Source organism: Hemitrygon akajei, chromosome 11 (genome assembly GCF_048418815.1).
Source record: "Hemitrygon akajei chromosome 11, sHemAka1.3, whole genome shotgun sequence".
NCBI classification, from domain to species: domain Eukaryota; kingdom Metazoa; phylum Chordata; class Chondrichthyes; order Myliobatiformes; family Dasyatidae; genus Hemitrygon; species Hemitrygon akajei.
This window is the reverse complement of record NC_133134.1, coordinates 127,820,905-127,840,552: the sequence shown is the minus strand read 5'-3', so window position 1 is coordinate 127,840,552 and position 19,648 is coordinate 127,820,905. Positions and strand designations below refer to the sequence as shown.

Genomic DNA, 19,648 nt, shown 5'->3' with positions numbered 1-19,648 from the left:
GTATGCTTTATTTACACTCAAGTCTTCCAAAGTTAAACAATGAATTCCATATGTAGTATATGCCAAGCACATATCAAGGGCATAAATGGGACTGACATCTAAAAAGTAGCTGAAGATTCATTAAGCACAATTCCAGAAAACTTACACTTTCAAAAGCAGGTAATCCAATGCAGCACTCAGATGCTGTCAAAACTGACAGAACAGACCATTATATGTTATGCTGCTAATCTCAAATTAGACATCTGCACTGTTACCTGGATTGGTTTATAACTTTTCATTTTCATCCTTGACAGTTAACAAATAATAATTAGTATACAAAACAGAAGCAAAGTTGTAATACAGTATTAACAGTTTTGCTCCATTTATGTTTTAGGTTCATTGAACAAATGATCATGTTCTGTGAAGGTACGAGTAAGACAGCAAGCATTAAGTTCTGTCAATGCAATTACTAGTGACAGCTTTACCCTCACATCTATAAAGAAATTATAATCACAAATTGGAGAAAAACATTTTAATTGTGCATTTAGCACTATCTCCAAATAAAGTTGTATTTGATTCCAAAAAAAATCAGATTTCTTACACGTGTGTGTGTGGGGTGGTGGGGCTGAGTATACAAACAACAAGACTGAAAGGAATGACCACTTAAACCACAACTCATACAAGGCTCCCACTTCCTTAACAATATCCCTCTCCCCCTCAAAAGCATTGTGTACACCAGTGCTGCCCCCTCCATATAGTGGGAGAAGGGACGCGGCTCCTGTCTTTAAAGCTAGTGTGCAGTAAGCTTCTTTGTGACAGAGAAGTCCAGGAGGTTTGCAAGTTTTTTTTGTGTGTATATAACACACACAACCCTTCCATCCCCCCACCTGAACATAAGATGCAAAGCAATGGAGAAGTTACAGAATGGTTCTTCAGAGCACATTAACATTCAAAATGCTTCTTTAAGGGATTTGCCACTGCAAACAATGGGTGGGCCACGGGATAGTTAAGCATTTGGACAATAACAAATGTTTGGAGGTGGGGGGGTGGAGGAGAAGGAAGAAAGAGTTCCACCACCAGCAACTATTGTGTAAGTTACAATTTACGTTTACAAGCAAACTGATTAAAAAGTGTGTTAGTGAGTCTGGCCATCCTTGGCTCTTGCTCACAACAGCAATTAACTGCAATACTAATGGGCTCCAGCTGTATTACATTAGAGAGATATAAATAAACCCCTTTACAGAGGGAAAATAGGGGCAAATGTGGCAATATTTTACAGCTGATGAATTTGTCAGGAAAAATATTCCTTGTGCAAAAGCTTTTGGGAAAAATATTATGGATACAACACTTCACCACCAAGAGTCCTGCCATTGAGATAATTAACAGTAAACGTGGCTGAGAGGTTTAATGCTAGGATATGTACGAATGCAAAAGTGCTCCACGTGCTCCGAATTAGACCCCCATCAATCATTTATAATGCAACGCATTTTAAAACAATCTGCAGTTACAATTCTGAAAATACTAATTTATAAAGATTAAAACTTGTATGGGCGATAAAAGGCGCAAGAACCGCCACCCACACTTAGGTATGGGAAGTGTATACAATAAAGTAGTGCGTGTGCGCTTTTGGAATAATTTTTGATATTAATTCAGGCTGATTTCACACCAATCCAATAGAATCGATCACTTTGTTGTGAACATCTTTTAAAAAAAGGTCTTACAGTGTTATGAATTAAAGTTTAAATATCGCACCATGTAAATCCAGACTGGTAACCAGACTGGAGGTAGCGCAGGTCTCATTATTTTAACGGTTAACATTTAACCTGGACATCCATTGCAATTTCAACTGCAACTTCTGTGACATTTTTTAAAACAGAACAAATGCGTCCATTGAGTGGCTGTAGGAAGTCGGAAATCAAAGATGGCTGTAGGTCACGGCTCGGAGTCCAGGGTGATCGCGATCTCGCCCTATCCCTCAGCGCGCACACACATACACAAACATACAAAGCTACAGCCACCTTTGGTATGAAATGCAACGAAACGCTGAAGAGCGCCAGAGTGAATCAGGGAAGCAGGAAAGTTTTTTTTAAGTTTGCGAAACACTATTTTTAAAACGAAACACAGCCATTTCCAACTTTTATTGCAAACAAATTTGAAGAGTACAATCGTGTTAACCTTTTCCTTTGAACAAGTTTCAACATCAACTGGTCGCCAACCCCAGGAAGCCTAAATTACTACATAAATAAGAAGGCGATAAAGAGAGAGAGGGGAAAATGAAATTTGAAACATAATTGTGACAAGATAAGATAGGATCTTCTTTGTGTTACATGTTGTAACTATTTATACCTACCTCGATCAATAGGAGTGAGTCACGCTAAGCGTGCGCACCAGACTCGACCAATAATTGGGTCAAACACCCCCAAAAATAATCCTTTTACAGTAAAACTAATCCCAGCGATCACACACAGAGAAAACGGAGTTCAATCTCATTTATGTACACAGACGGAGTGGGGTGTTATTTGAATTTTATTCGAGGAGTTTTCAATCGGTCAGTGGTCAGAGCCCGGGTCCTGCTCCCTCCGGCCATGGCAAGGGCACAAGCAATGGTCATTTTTTCCTTCCTCCCCCTCGCTCTCGCTCTCTCTCTCTCTTTCCCCTCTTCATCTTAACTTCAGCCTTTGAAACGGAATTCATAAACTTTTTTTTCCATCTCACTCAATTTCATCCCAGGGTTGCCCATGAGAGAGATAAACCTAAGAAATTAATCCGGTGCTTTTGATATTTGGTGCTTTCACATCTGATAACCAGTTCAAAGGGACATTAGGATCTGAGCGAACGCGGAGCGGACCCGCACTCCCATGAATGAGAAAACATACACACGATTTCTCTTTTTTCCCCTTTATAATCTGTTGATTAATCAAATAAACTATGAAATATGAAGTGGAAGGTCTTTTATTTGCACCCCCCCACCAGGCACTCACCGTTTCCAACTATTAGCTGTTCATCCGAGTTGATGTGCTGGGGTTTCGCCTGCTTGCGACGCGACATGGTAGATGCATCAGTAACAAATACAAAAAAAATCAAACAAATTCTTGGAGTTGCCAAATTGCTCCATTAAGTGGAGTGCGCATGTGTCATGGTAATTATGATTATCAATAATGCATTGCGATTTATCATAGGCTCCTGACAGCTGATTGGCTTGGATCCAAGTGCTCTCAGATTATTCAAATTAAAGGGAGCGCGCAATCGCGCACGCGCCTGGGGCAGTGCACTCTGGGGACTGTAGTGCCGGGTGAGCGCAGCTGCCTTTCGCTCCTCCTCAAATTAGCAATAGCATAACTGCTAGAATTACACTAATGGCAGAGTAAAACACTTACTTACCTTACCTTGACTTTAAATTTTATTGCAGAGAATCTCTGCTTTGATTATTAATTTTATGTAGATTTTGCCCTGTACGTGTAGTATCATTGCTACCAAGGGAAAGTAGAAAGTGATGCATTCATTGCTCTAAGGGACTTGATCAATTAAACTCTAATTAGTGCAAAATATTTTAATTTTTGTGAGTCAATAAACACTAATTTAGTTTTATGTGAAAACACAAATTAAAGTGCCAGCAAAACTCCAAGCTCCTCTTCATAAATTGAGGTATACTTAACAGGGGAGGGGATAGAAAAGGTCAGATATGATGAAGGGCCACTGCTTTAATAATATTTTGGGATCAAGAACAATTTTCCGAATGATTGCAGTGATAGTACGGTTGAAATAATGGCAACATTATTGATGCAGAGAGAATGGATGGCTTTGAGCCATTGGATGCCCATGAGCAGAGAATGTACACAGGATAGAGAGATTTGACAGCAAGTCTGGCCATCTTGATGTCAGCCAGTCAATAATGGGAAGAGCTGGGATGGTTAGGACTTTAAATGAACATAAAACATGATTTCTGAGATTAAAGATTAGCTTTGATTTATCATATCTAAATACAGTGAACATACTTTCCTCTACAGATAGAGAATATTGAATTAGGAACTCATTTCAGTTCAAATCAGATCATTATGTTAAATTCCTGGCACAGATTTAAAATGAACTGAAGGCACTACAGAGGAAATGTTTAACAATATTATTTTCATTAATGAAGCAAATCATTTGAGGCATTTTATTGATAATATGATCAAACAAAATTTGACACTAAACTACATCAGTGAAGACAACTATAAAGAAGGTCTAAAAGGTAGATTTTAGGAGACATCTTGAAAGAAGGAAGAGAATGGTTAGGGGGAGATTCCAAGGCTGAAGATCTTGATAACTGAAGGAACAGACACAAAATATAGAAAAGTTAAATTTGGTATTTTGAGGCAGATGGAGACGACAAATTTAAGGATAGGATAGCAATGAAGCATCTGGAAACAAAAATGGGAATTGTACAACTGAGATGTACAACCCAATTGGAAGCCAATGTTGGCTAGCAAAGACTGGGGTGATGGGTTCCCAAAATATGGTACAGGTTAGTACAATGTAAACTGTAATTTCTACACCTCCTAAATTTAAGATGAATTCAATTTTATGTGGTGTAGAAAGTTTGACTTAAAGGCGCATTGGAATGGTCAAATCCAGCAGCAATAACAGCATGGGAAAAAATATCAAAATAATTAAACAAGGGTTATCTACACAGACCAAAGAAGCTGGTGTACGTTTTCTATACAGAGTAAACACAATAAAAAGGAGACTTAGAAGGATCAGAATGGAATGGTTCTATATAATTATTAATTACTCCATAAAAAGAGAAACAACTTCCAGTGTCAAGAGGGTGATTGTCAGCTTTGACATAATTGGCAACATTTCCAGGGGAAAAGCTGATATTTTGAAATAAGTTTTTATTATGATCAGACATGCACTTCTAGCAAGGGTAAGTGTATCCGATTCATCAAAGCCTTCTGAAAGATAACTGGACTTATACTGTAATTGAAAATAAAAAATCGTCAGAGTTCCGAAGAAAGGGCGGAAGAATGGTTTGCTCCTTCAAAGTTCTAGCATAGCTAAGACACAATTAATGACATTCTTGTGTGTTATGAAAGTCCATGGTTTCTATCATTCACATTATTTTTATTTTAGGAAAGGAAGAGATGCATTGTGAGCCCATTAGAATTCAATAATTCCTGCCTTTCTGTTTTCTTTTATTAATTGATGCCAAGTGTTATGTGATTAAGTACAGGACCTATTGCTTATTTTTCTTATAAAGGAATACTATAAATGAATGATCAAGTAGAGTTTATACCTCATGCCTTTTGCTTTGTTGTCCCCTGGAAATAATTCAACATTTTTCTTCCCTACAGTTCAGCAGATAAGCAACATCTCATAGAATTGAACTTTAAACTTTTTCAAATTGTTGTCTCATGCTCTTTTCTTTGCAGATAATGTATGATTCATATGAAAACACCTTTAGAAAATGTCCAGTTATCAATCAGGACACATCTTTTTCTCTCTGTCATTTATTGTATCTCATTGGCGCTAATAATTTGATGAAAATATATGTGTAATACAGTGTTAAAACTAATGAGTATAATTTTAGTCAAAGCTTGCTAGAGACAAATTAAGCCCAGTTCATGTCACATGATGTCATCAGAATTACATCTGAATTAAATATAACCAATGGAAAAAAAACTTTGTTGCTTTGCACAGTTATACTTCATATGTGGTAAAAGTTGTGGTTATGACTTTGGAACAGTAAATATAAATTAAAATGCAGTGTTCTCAGTGATGGTAAAATAACTGAATTAAGAAGCTTAATAAGAAAAGACAGTACATTAAATATCAGGGCTTGGTTTTAGATATTCTGGAGGCAATATTTTACTGAGGTACTGTTATATTTAAAGCCAAATTTCCATTATTTTTGATGAATAGAAAAGCTCCACTCTATTAGGGGTAACTAAATCCATAATATAACAATGTGGCCTGAGAGGTTACAAACCATAATGACTTTAATCAGCAATATCACATCAGCAAAAGTATCGTCCCATACTATTGTTGCAGAAATTGTGGTACTTGCAGCTTGCAGCAAACTACAGTACATCAGATGACAATTTATTTTCCATTGGCTCTGGTTCATGTAGTTCTCAATCAGGTTACTAATGAAAAGATGGATTTTTCATGCAATAACTGACCAAATATTTTTCATAGTTGTGAGATAATGTAATAGTGAACACTTTGTTCAAACTACAAACCTGCTTTATATAAAATAAAACCAGGAAACACTGCAGATACTCAACAAATCAGGTAGCATCTGTAGAGAGAAAAAATAGAGTTATCTTTTCAATTTAATGACTTTTCATCAGGTCTCCTTATTTAATGCAAAAAGACAAAGAAATTCTCAAAATGTTATTATCAAATGGTGAAAAAAAATACTAAATGAAGATGCATAATGTTCATTCCAGTAACTTTACCTTAGTATTTTGATCCCTATTTTGTTTGTCAGGTTTATAATCTGTTAAAATCTGTATGCAGTGTGCTAGTCCTCATAAATTAGGTTAGTGCCATTATTTCCTGGAGCTCAATTTGATGGTGTCATTGTAGAGAGACAATTAGTCATTCCTGAAGCAAAACAGGAAACTATTTTGGTTGGTTTTGTAAATAACTACAAAAGAAACTTGTTTGTTTCATACTTTTTATATTAACTTAAATCTATTGACCATTAAGAAAGGTATTGGTGATTTTTAAAAATCCATTATTTTAGTTACAATGCTTATTTAATCAAAACTAAAAATGATAATAGCCTAGTTTAAAAGTCTGGCTTGAGCTTTTGTTACCAGCTAGAAGCAAACACATTGCCAACCAGTTTAATGGCCATTTGAAGATTAATAGCACTTCTTTCTTTTTTCATGCAAATTTTTTCTCAATTGTACTCTGCTTGCATCTGTTATTTCCTCAGTACATTGTAAAATGTCCACTTGTCACATGCAAACCCTGATGATACGTGCTAACTTACCATTTAATTACAGAATTCTAATTACAACAGTGTTTATAATTTATTGACCCTTTATGATATTCTGAGGTCCTATAGAAATGAAAGTTGTATCTTTATATGGGTTACCACAGCCAAACCTAATTCTGTTTTCCCTAAAATCAATGGATGGATAATCTAGTTAATTACCTTGCAAAAACAGGGTGCTAATGCCACTTCATGGATGTTCATCACTAATCTAGCTGACATTAATTTAACCAGCAAAATTGGGCATTAAACCTTAAATGAAAATCAAATAATCACAAATGCTGGAACTCTGAGATAGTTAACATTTCAAGTGGAAAACCTTTTGTCAGGATTTCAACCTGAAACATTTTCAACTTGAGGCAACTTGAACTATTTCTCCTTCCACAGATGCTGTCTGACCTGCGGAGTATTTCCAGTATTTTTTCAAAAATTTCAATTGTACGTTATTAGATAATGATTATCAAATTATATGCTTAGCTGTTCAGAGAAGTCACACACTATTGAGAGTGTTTTAAATGTCATCAATATAAACTGCAAATAAAGGTTAGAAGTTAACAGTAACACAAATGCATTTCTATTGACTGGATTGCCTTTATCACAGGAAATATAAGGTTTAATTAAAGCCATACTAAGTATCAAATAATAGAAAAATGATATTCTGGTTAATATGTACCATATCCTGACAATCAAACATGAAAAATAAATTAAGTTTCACATCATGGAGTGAAGCACTAAAACACTATATACTGTAGACAATGTATGAACATAGCTTAAGTTAAAAATCAGCATGAAGATAGTTGAAGATGTTTTGCATGCACTAAATAATCACTAGAGGGAAAAAATAACTGAATTAGAGGTAAAGAATGACATTTGTAGTAAGAAATGTACAGTGAATATGATATTTACGTCAACTGGCATCGGTCCATCCTGTATATCCCTTCAAATATTAACAATGAAAATTTGTATTATGTATATTTTATTATTGAGAACGCGAATTGAATGTTTCCTAGAAAATTTTTTATTGGATTTAGTCTCTCCTATATTTAAACAGGTAATCCAATTCCATGTTTAGTTCCCTTGATTATTATCTTTCATTTCCCCACAGTAATTTCCCAATTGTGCAATTACTTTCCCAGTCTATTTAGATTCCTTTGGGAAAGCAAAGAAAAATACTACAGGTTGTGGAATTCTGAAATAAAAGCATAAAATATTGATATAATCATGAGGTTGGTCATCATAATGTAGCCAGAGAAGTGGAGTAATTGAGACTGAGGAACTTCCACCAGAACTTTTTCCATTTCATTGGGAATGTTCGCCATTGTCAGAAGTGTTTTCTTTTAGATAAGGAATCAAATCAAGAAGAAAGACAGAATGCAGAAAATAGGAGCAGGAGACACAAGAGCCTGCAGTTACTGGAATCTGGAGCAATAACAATCTACTGGAGGGACTCAAAGGGTTGAGTAACATCTGTGGGAGTAAAGGAATTGTCAACGTTTTGGGTTCAAATAGGATCAGAAGTAGCTCATCAGGAGTACATTCAGCCAGAGACTCATTCCACCAAGATGTAACACTGAGCGACATAGGACGTCATTCCTGCCTGTGGCCATCAAACTTTACAACTCCTCCCTCGGAGTGTCAGACACCCTGAGCCAATAGGCTGGTCCTGGACTTATTTCCATTTGGCATGATTAACTTATTATTATTTAATTATTTATGGTTTTATATTGCTGTATTTCTTCACTATTCTTGGTTGGTGCGGCTGCAACAAAACCCTATTTCCCTTGGGATCAATAAAGTATGTCTGTCTGTCTTTAAGCCTGCCCAACCTGTTACCAGTCAATGGTTCACCTATACTGGTTTCAACTCCACTTTAGTGTGATTTCTTCATATATTCCATTCCTCAGCTTATCAATTATTGATCCACCACCACTTCAAATGCTTACTAGGATCCTACTTCTGCCATCCACTGGGGCAGATAGTTCCCAAGATTCACTGTCTTTTGCATGAAGAACATATCTCAGTTTTAAATAACCAGCCCCTTATCTTGTATGTATTTCCTGTTGACACCCTGTTAAGCTCCCTTAAGAAATTAAGTTTGAATTAAGTCACCCTTTATTTTCCTAAACTCCAAGGAATACAGCCCAAACAATTTAGTCTCTTATAGTAGGATATCTCATCCCAGGAACTTGCCTGGTGAATTCAAAGTCAAGTTTATGTTTGCAAGCTCAGGAACTATCAAAGGTCCTTTGATATAATTTAAAGAGCATGGACATTTTCTTGGCATCTATATAACATTCCTTATTCTTATGATTTTGATGCTGTTCTTTGGTGATATCATAAGAGATTTATTTAAATTTTCAAATTTCCATGTTGACTTCACCAACATTTTCATGACCACTTCTGCCTCTGTGATATCCAATGCGTTTCTAATTCTTGAAAATAAAACCCTCATCAATGATTCCATGCTTCATTTCTCACCAGCCTTTAGTTTCACCTTCTGCCCTCCTCATCTCATCCAAAATGCTGCCATCTCGACTTTATCCTCTCAGTAGGTCCCAGTCATCATTACCTGGGCACATGGTGGCTCATTGTAGATCTTATTTCCACTACATCCTTATCTCAATCTTATATTCAAATCTCAATCTAGCCTGGTTCTACCCTTTCAAACACTTCTCAGGTTTTACACATCAATAAGACATTCCATTCCCTTGACTGCGACTAAAAATCTATTTACCCACTTCTCTCCCCAATGAGTTCTGACGAAAAGTGTTGGATCTTTCCACAGATGCTGCCTGACTTGCTGAGTGTTTCAATATTATCTCCTTCTTATCTCAAAGTTCAAATGCCCATGGATTGAATTAAATAGGTAATGCTAGGATGCAGTGACCTGCAAGGACCTGGATGCAGTGGTAAATAATAACCTCATATGAAAATCAATTGATAAAAACTCAGGTCACAAGAACTACAGCTGCAGACACATTTGCTGCTCAATGCTATATGGCACAATCATTTAGATACCGGAAGAAAACCTCCATCGATCACTGTTATTAAATTAAATTAGCAACATGTATTCACACATTTACCATTATTCCAACACTCACAAACACTTCTCACACTTCACAAATACAATTGATTCTGGTTAATTGGGCCATTGGTTAATCAAGGCAGCCACTTATTTAGGACAACACTTCAAGAACAAAAACTAATAGAGGAAACAGCCGGGAACCCCTTTGTTTATTTGGGACACTATGCTTCTTAACTAGAAGCCGAACAGTTGCTGAACAGTTTCTAACAAGTGTCAGACACATGCACTTGTGTAGCCATTAGGCACTGCGCTATGCTTAGAGTGCACAGTTTTTAAATTGTGGCAGTTGTGTGTGCTTGTGTTCAAACAGAGGTTTTTTTTGTCACTGATAGTTGGTGATAAGTAAGCAGCAAGACAATTCAGAACTGTTTTGCTCACTGCAGCTTCAAGGATTCAGTTTGGAGATGCCAGAAATGGCTGGGAGTGAAAATGAAACTATTTCACTACTTCAACAAGTTAGGCACTATGAATAATTTGAGGTATCAGCAATCATCTAGAATGTTACAATGAAAATGAAGATTAGGAGGATGCAATCAATAGCATTTTATGATGGCATTTCATTGTCTGCACTGATTTTGTTCATTTACAGTCAATCAAAGGAACGCGGCACAATACTCTGTATGAACTCCTGTTGATAACTATTAGGAACCAAAAGTTTTATAGTATTATAGTAGCACTGATAGTGTTCTAATATATTTTAAACTTCAATTAAATACATAATTTGTTACTCAATTGAACCATAGCTTGTCATTTTTATACCTTTTTAACTATTTCCCAAAGTCCCAATTAACTGAATCCACTGTATTGTCAACACACACAACAGACACAAAATGGTGGATGAACTTAGCAGGCCAGACAGCATTAATGGAAAGAGTACAGCCGATGTTTCAATGATGTTTTGGCAGGACCTGCAAAGGGTCTCGGCCTGAAACGTCGACTGTACTCTTTTTCCATAGATGCTGCCTGGCCTGCTGAGTTCCTCGAGCGTTTTGTGTGTGTTGCTTGGAATTCTGCAGGTTTTCTCTTGTTTGCCACTGTATTGTCAACTGTTTAATCAACGCAGACATGTCACAATGCTGCAGTTGGAAATTGGAACATTATCATGATCATCTGTATCAGATTAGCATTGGGTAAACACAGTGTTACTGTTCATCACTATGATGACCAATATAGAGATGATAATGGAGCTGATTCAGCTGTAAGCATCCAACTGATTCTTTACAGTATCTTACAGTGACTGTACCTTGAAACTTCCCTCTGCTGCTGAGGAGAAATAAACTAAAGGTAAAGAACAATCAGTTAAATACTGGTCATATTCTACATGAATGTTAAAGTAGTGATCGATTTCTCAGTTCAGAGCAGTTCATGATTTATTTCTGATGTTGCATCTGTCTGCTTAACTGCTTGCTATATTTGCATATTTGCTATCACTGAATAGTGTGCAAGCTTTTGACATTTTCAATCTTAAGTCATTAATGCAGCACTCTCTCTTTTTTCAATTTTCTCCCACCAAAGTCAACAACATCTCATTGCATCTCATGCATTTACCCACTTACTCAATTTGTCTTAAGTAGCCTTGAACTTTCTTTGCATTCTTCTCACATTTCAGTATCCAACATAATTTCATGTCTGGAAGTTTTAGGAATACTAAGTTCTGAATGAGGGTTTCAGAAGTAGAATGGGATAATGATCCAGATCTTATATATTTCAGTTGTATCAAACTTTGACAAACTTTAGCCTGCAAATACATTGGTTGTCAAAGGAGTGCAAGTACAAGCTTGTAGAATATAGTGCCTCTGACGATTTACTAGGAAAAGTCTCCTCACTGATGAACATGTTTCTGCCATCTACCCCAAGGACCTTAACTCAACTTGATTGGCAAGCCAGGGCTATAATAATGCTTCCAGTATTGGAACATTGACAGTAGTGTCGGTGCAGAAAAGCCCTTTGAATAAGTATCTAGTACACAAAATTCTGGAGATAACACTCTCTGCTACAGTGGACTTCAGAAGAGCAACAAGTTCTGAAATTCCCCATTAAGTCTCCTATCAGCAGAATGCACCATTCAGTACAGAGAATGTAATAAAGCAAAGCAACATGCTTCATTTTCTTTTTTTCCTCAGCAGTCATCGTTTGAACCCTTGAGATCTGTTTGCATCAGCATGGGCAGGAATGGTCATTGCATTTGATAAGACGAAGGCAAGAAGCAGAAATTGAAGTTATGATCTTCTTCTGAAATTATGCAAATAGATTGTATCACCATAATTGAAATACCACCACATAATCCTGTATATTTATCTCATGAATCTATAATTACAATATTCCTATACTCTAAATATTTAGAATTAGTTTGAACCAACTTCCACTGGTTTACTTGGTCTTGCAAAACCAACATTAACCAGTGGTAAGAAGGTGGTCAAAGAGCTGGAGAATAGTGAAATCCACAGAGGGTGAAAAGTGAGAGAGTATCACAGGACTCCTATTGGAGAGAGGAAGAACATTTCTTTCATTTTGACACATTTTGAAGAGACTTTGCAGAGGAGTAGTACAGTCCTGATGCAAGGTTTCAACTTGAAATATCTGCAGTTCCTTTTTCTTTCCCACAGAAAGAAAATCTCCTGGAGGCTGAGCTCCCCCCACAGATTCCAGTATCTGCCATCTCTGATGTTTTCAGCATTGAGCGTTAACCATTTGATGAACAGTTTTTGAGCTAAAACAATAAATATTTCACTTTCCTTTGTTGTTCTCTGATCTGCTGACTATCCTTTTCTGTTCCTATTTCATATTTTCAGTACCCATTAATATTTTCACTATTCAATAAACTCCTTTGTGCAATTTTACTCTGAGCTTTAACCCATATTCATCCCATTAGAAATATTGCTTATTTCAAATATTATGGCATTAAAAGTTTAAAGGTTTATGGGCCAAATATCGACAAATGGTACTAGCTCAGGAAAGCACCTTAGTCAGCATGAATGAGAAAGGCTAAAAAGAATGTTTCTAAGTTGTAGTACTCTATAACTCTACATCGCTAGGATCATGTCCACTATTGCTAAAGCATATTGCCTTCTAAACAATTATCCACATATTTGTTTGCCTCTAAACTTAACCTCTCCCATGATACCAGATGATTAATGTTAGATGGTGTTTAGTCATTACCCAAAACCTGGTTCTGGTCCATAAATGGCTTTTCCCACACAATTCATGCAACAGCATCTCAGTTTTTTTTTCCTTCACATGTTTCATAACTTCCTGACCCTCACTTCCAGACGTCATACTCCTTCCAGTGCAGAATTTTAGGTTTCAATACTTAAAAGTTTTATTTAAATCTTTACTTGACAAAGAAAATGGTCACAATCTGAATTCTGAACATCAGAATGTTAGTGTACAAAAAGCATGTTGTTACAGCATCATAACTGCATGTCTGTTTGCATCTGAGTTTGAGTTGAAAAGACATTGATGAGTTAGGCACCAGTATGGTTCAGGGCCGACTGGTGCTGTAGTGGCATCAGCATTGGATTTCAAGGCAGATGGTCCTGAGTTCAAACCCACCCAGGTCCCAACCTGGGCAGCAGCAGAATCTGTGAGGAAGAGAGGCCTGGCAATCTACTTCCATATCTTGGCATGAAAACCCTGTGGTCCATGATGTCATGAAGAGTCAGACTCAACGGCTGAACAACAAATGGTTTTGTTAAATTGTCAACCTAAAGCACAGCTAGAAAACTGACTAAAACTTGTAGATTACCATAACATTATCCACTAATTGCTAGACACAATGTAGTTACTAATTAGTCCTGTATGTGAATTCTTCCGATGATTTCACAATGGCAGCAATGGCATGTAATCTCTTCAAGAAACATTTCAATATTTCTATATAATCTGTCCCTTGCAGTTGTGTATGAATAACCCAGAGCAACACACTCCAATTACCTCTTCCTGTCTCTTCACAATGTGAATGAAAATGTTCACTCTCCAGCTAATATCCAACCTTATACTGAAAAATTGGCGTGACATTGAACAATCTATGGCTCATTATTTCAAGGTATTCACTTCTTCACTTAGTTCACTTAACTATGAACTAATTTGTTTTTTCCATGTGTTTTTGGATAATTATTACCTTTATTCTCATATTGCTCTAAATCACTTGGTATTCGCTGCAGGAGTTTGCCATTACACATGTAACTACACTAATCTAATTTTACTATCTATTACTGTGTAGAATTAATGTGATGACTGTATGAAAATTCAGTCAAATTTGAGAAGTATTTTCCTCCTGAGTCATAAAATAAGGCTGTTAATACCGTAGGGCATTTTCAGCAACCAACACAAATAATAAAGCCATGGTTGTCGATGTCCTATAACTTTTGTGCACCTGTACTGCATTTTTCTGTGAGTTGTTCTCATGTTTCTTATCAGTTAGGTTAGAAATGGCAAAATAAATATGTTATAGATGTAGCAAATATATGATGGTAGAAAGCAAATTGTTAAAATCCATGTTCAACTATAACCTTCCAAAGTCATAAAAATCCTATGCCTTCTTTGCATGAAACTTATACTTAAGTTATGGTAGGATTCCCTTCAGTGCTGAGTACCCATTAGTGCCTATAGCTTAACAGTGGCAGATGGTTTCATCAAGATAGGAATTATGGCAGAATTATATACTTCCAAACCTGGAACAAGCAAGTATCAAATCTGAAGTCCAGCAAGTTGCTGAAAATTATTGTCCTCAACATCAAGGAATTGTTACGCTAAACACAATCTTTGCTCAAGAATTATCTATGCTTTGTCAAACTATTCCAGTGGATCTGCCCAACCATCTGTAAAATTGCTGAGATACGTTATCTTCACAAAAAAGAACAAATATAATCCAACTAATTACAGCCAGTCAGTCAAGCTAAGTGATGGAAAATGTCATTAATAGTACTATCAAGTGACATTTACCAATAACCTGCTTATCAATGTCCATTTTGGGTTCACCAGGATCACTTGTCTTCAGACTTCCCCACAGCTTTATTCCAAACCAAATATTTATATCAAATAAACAAAAGTTTTATACCAACTATGAATTCCAGCGATGAGATTAATGAATGTTCTTTACATCAAGCCAGAAGCTGACTGACTGTGGATTCAGGGAGATCTGGTAAAACTGCTGCCCATGGGCATCAGAAAGAACTCACTCTATTTGGAGCCATACTTTGCACAAAAAGTGTTGTGGCTGATCAAAATGAATTATCTTCAACCCTCAGACATCATTGTAGTGGTCCCTCAAAACAGTATCCTGGGTTCAACCACCATCAACCTCTTCAAGGAATTGCTTGCTTTGTCAAAAGTTCAGAAATGGGGCATTTACTGATGAATGCATAATGTTCAACTCCACTGCAAATGAAAAAGGGCATACCTGTATGACACAGGTCAACATTCAGGCATTGGCTGACAGATGACAAGTAGCAGCTGATGATCATCATCATCAACAGTTACTCTTGACGTTCAGTAGCATTACCCAAATACCCCATGATCAGCACCCTGGGGGTCACGATTAAAAGGAAACTCAACTGGACCAGCCATGTAAGCTAGTCATAGATAGGTATCCTCTTGACACCACAAAACCCTTCTCCAGGCACATGGCAGGGGTATAATAGAGGACTCACTAATACCTGGATCAATGAAGCTCCAACAGCTGCTATCAAGCAAAATTGTCGCTGACAAAACAGCCTGGTTTAAACAACGTTGCAGCAGTCTTATGTTATCTAGAAAATGCAAATCAGTTTCTTGTTCCAACAGCGCCTCCTGAATCTGAACGCTCCACCACCAAGAAAGATAAATGCATCGGATGTAATGGAACACCTGTTAATGCCGGTTCTCTTCCAAGTCATCATTACGAGGGCCAAGTCCTGGAACTTCCCACTCAACAGCACAGCAGGAGAATGTATGTCAGAAGTACTGCAGTGATTCAGGACATCCAAATCCTAATAGATGGATAGAATGATTAATAAATAATCAAGGAGTCTGGTAAAACAGAAATAGGAGTTAACTGAACCAGCTGATTAATGGTTGCAACTGCAAGTACGGGTCAGAGAGCAGATCCTGAAGTTTGTTATTCATTTCCTTATTTCCCACAGCATTCCCACTATTAACAATGGAGTGTAACAAGATACTCCCCAGAAGCATGGATAGTTCAGCTCCCATAATTATCAAGATGTTCCACGCCATGTAGTTCAATGCAATACATGTGTCCAGGACCCCATCACTACTCCTCGCTACACCTTTACAAAACACATTTCATTTGCTTCAATAAGGTTACTTCAACTTCACCTCCGAATTCACAACCTCTGCTAAAAGCACAGGGCAGAAAGTGCATGAGAAAACCCTACGTCAAGATTATCCCCATCATCAGTGCTGGTAAAAATCCTGGACTTTTCCCTTCAATAAAAAGCATGGTACTGTGCTTGCTGCACTTCCAAAGAGTAATGTTTTCAGCAAGTTGCAGTCAATTTTCACGTTTATTCCAATCCATGATGCCTCATCGCATTTTGACCAAAACCAGCTAACTTACTGTGAGTAACCATACCCCCACAAGAGAGTCTGGCTCAGCTGTACACAACACAATTCTGCTGAGCTATAAAAAGAATAACAATAAATTAAAAATAAAATAACATTGCAAGTAAATATAGCAAATATTTTAAATAATAAGAGGAAGAACATGCATTTTTGTAACATCATTCTTGATCTCACCGCAATGGAATCTTGAAAGCCAAAAAAGTAAGTTTGATAAGTAGCAATTATCATTGTAAAATAGATTAACCCCTTATGTGATATAATCCTGATGACTGTCCTCTTAATGTCATTAGTTGTTCATATCAAGAATTTGGTTGTAGCTTAAAAAGGCTCCATTATACAAAGTATGCTGCACTGGTTTACTGTGTTGTTAACTGCTTATACAGTATTTCATTCAAACTTAGATGACAGAATAACTGTAACATATCAATTGCACAAATGTTATAGCAGAATATCACGTGTATGAATATTCCATTTTCTCTTTCACTGGGTAGAAATTCCAAAGTAACGGACATTAAAAATCATTTGGTTATGGATAGTGATTATCACTGCTTCCTTCAAGTGATTATACATGGGTTCATCTGAACTGACAGGGTACATAGGTGTCTACCTTCCTTGATATAAACTTGTTCTGCAATAGATTGCTCCATGTCATCATGTTAAGTATTTCTAAATGGGGAGGTTTGACCATCGTGCACCAGTATTGGTGTATGTACATATGGGCCATCAGTTCATGAACTACAGTCATTTAAACTCAGCACAGAGTTTTAATTATGCTCTCTCTTTCACTCAGAACCACAGTTTGCTCTTCACATTCTGTAACTCATCATTCTCTTGGTATCTATGTCCAAAGGTTTAGTGAAGAATCGGAAGTTAAAGCAATTTTTATAATGCCAGGATATTGACCAGAGCAGCTGAAACGTCTGGTCTATCCATCAAATGGTTTGGTGAACAAGGCACACAAGAGAATCAGAAGCAGATTTTTTCCCTTTATAAAGGTGGTTAAAACAATGTTTACACTACAATATTACAGTACTTCTCGATACACACTAATCACAGTTTTAAATTATAACACAGTCATCATTATCTAGAATAAACTGATGCTCCGGTGCTGCTGGAAATCTCCCAATGTACCTGTGGATACTGAGTGCACCTTCTCCATGGGCAAAGACATAATTCAGCTAAAGGGGCAAGCAACTGGCTCAGGTAGAACACTTGACTGTCCGCTACATAGACCGATGAATGCCCCTGATGAGAGAAGAGGGAATACCCTTGGCAGTGAGGACCCCTAGTGATGCATGCCAGCTTCTTAAGGAACTGCCTCTTGGAGACATTCTCCATAGTGGGGAGGATTGTGCCCGTGATGAGGCTCACTGAGTCTACAACCCTCTTCAGCTTCTTGTGATCCGATGCACTGGAGCATTCATCACCAGATTGTGATACATCCAATCATATTGCCCTCTGCTGTACACCTATAGAAATTTGCAAATCTTTTTGACATACCAAATCTCCTCAAACTGTAATGAAGTAGAACTGGCGTGACTTCCCCGTAATTACAACAATGTTTCAGGCCCAGGATAAATCTTCTGAGATTTTGATGCCCAGGAACAAGAAACTGCTCACCCTTACTGCAGCTGGCCCTTCAGTGGAGATGGTTGTGTGATCTCCTGACTTCCCCTTCCTGAATTCCACAATCAATACTTTGGTCTTGCTGATGTTGAGTGCAATGTTGTTATGAAACCGCTCGACCAGCTAACCTATCTCACTCCTGTTCAGCTTCTCGTCACCAGCTGAGATTGTACCAACAACAGTGGTGCCATCTGTGAATTTATATAGATGGGCCTATTGTTACCGCTCCCCACATGCTTTGGTCTCCCAATAGGGAAATCGAGAATCCATCTGAATAAGGAAGCACAGAAGACCAGGTTTTGAAGCTTGTTTATTAGTATTGAGGGAATGACAGTGTTGAACACCATTCTGTCATTGATAAACAGCAGCCTGATGTATATCTTGCAGTTGTCTAGGTGCTCCAGTGCAAAATGGAGAGCCAGTGAGAATCCATCCACTGTAAACCTGTTGCGGCAGTACGCAAATTGTAATGGGTCCAAGTCCTTGCTCAGACAGGATTAATTTTAGCCACAGCCAAGCCACATCAGTCACCAAGTGTTGATCAAAGCACTTCAGTATGTTAGATGAGAGTGCTACTGGATGATAGTCAATGAGACAGCTCACCTTCTTGCACTTCTTGGGTGCCAAATTGATTGCTGTACTTTTGAAACAGGTGGGAACCTTTAGTTACAGCAGTGAGAGGTTGGAGATCTCTTTAAACACTCCAACCAGTTGGTTGGCACAGGTTTTCAGTTACCAATAAGGTACACTGTCAGAGCATTCACCCTCTTGAAGAATGCTCAGATATTGGCCTCTAACGTAGAGATCACAGGGGTACTGGATGCTGTGGGGATATGCATAGGTGTAGCGTTACTCTCACATTCAAATCATGCCTAAAAGGCACTGAGTTTATTGGCCATTATGAGGTTAGCTTTCATCTCGTAGGAAATAATGGCATGCACCCAATTTTGTCTATAGCTTCATTCAGATTTGCCTTTTTGTTCTCATGATGGCCTCCATAGGTCATAACAGGACTACTTGTAGGGTTCTGAATCACCAGTCTTAACACCTCATATTAAGCCCTCAGCAGGCTGTGAATCTCTTGGTTCATCCAGGGCTTCCAGTTTGTGTGGCAGGAATCAAAGAGGTATGGGAGTGCATTAGCAAAGTCCATATAATGCAGATTTTATGGATATGGATTGTACAATGCACATATAATTTTATTTTATTCCATTGAATCTCGACTATTGCTGTTCAAAGTGAGTCTGAGGAAATTCTACTTTGAACAACTCCCACTCCAACAAGTCCAGATCCCTCTTAGATGCCAGCACTATTCAGCAAAGATCCTTGGTTGCTGGGCATAAAATGGGAGTTCTAGTTATGAATTTGGCAAGTCCATTTTCACAGGGAATATCCAGTGTTTTGCCTGAATATGC

At 37.5% G+C, this 19,648-nt stretch overlaps 1 protein-coding gene across 1 annotated transcript in view; it reads right to left on the bottom strand.

Annotated features, from left to right (window-relative positions):
- The window catches only part of sall4 (spalt-like transcription factor 4), a 49,859-nt gene extending 46,766 nt beyond the window's left edge, over positions 1 to 3,093 (bottom strand). Inside the window, exon 1 of the mRNA XM_073061644.1 lies at positions 2,961 to 3,093. Coding sequence (XP_072917745.1) covers positions 2,961 to 3,027 — 67 coding nt within the window. The 5' untranslated portion in view covers positions 3,028 to 3,093. The remainder of the gene's footprint in view (positions 1 to 2,960) is intronic.
- Positions 3,094 to 19,648: the final 16,555 nt, after the last annotated feature.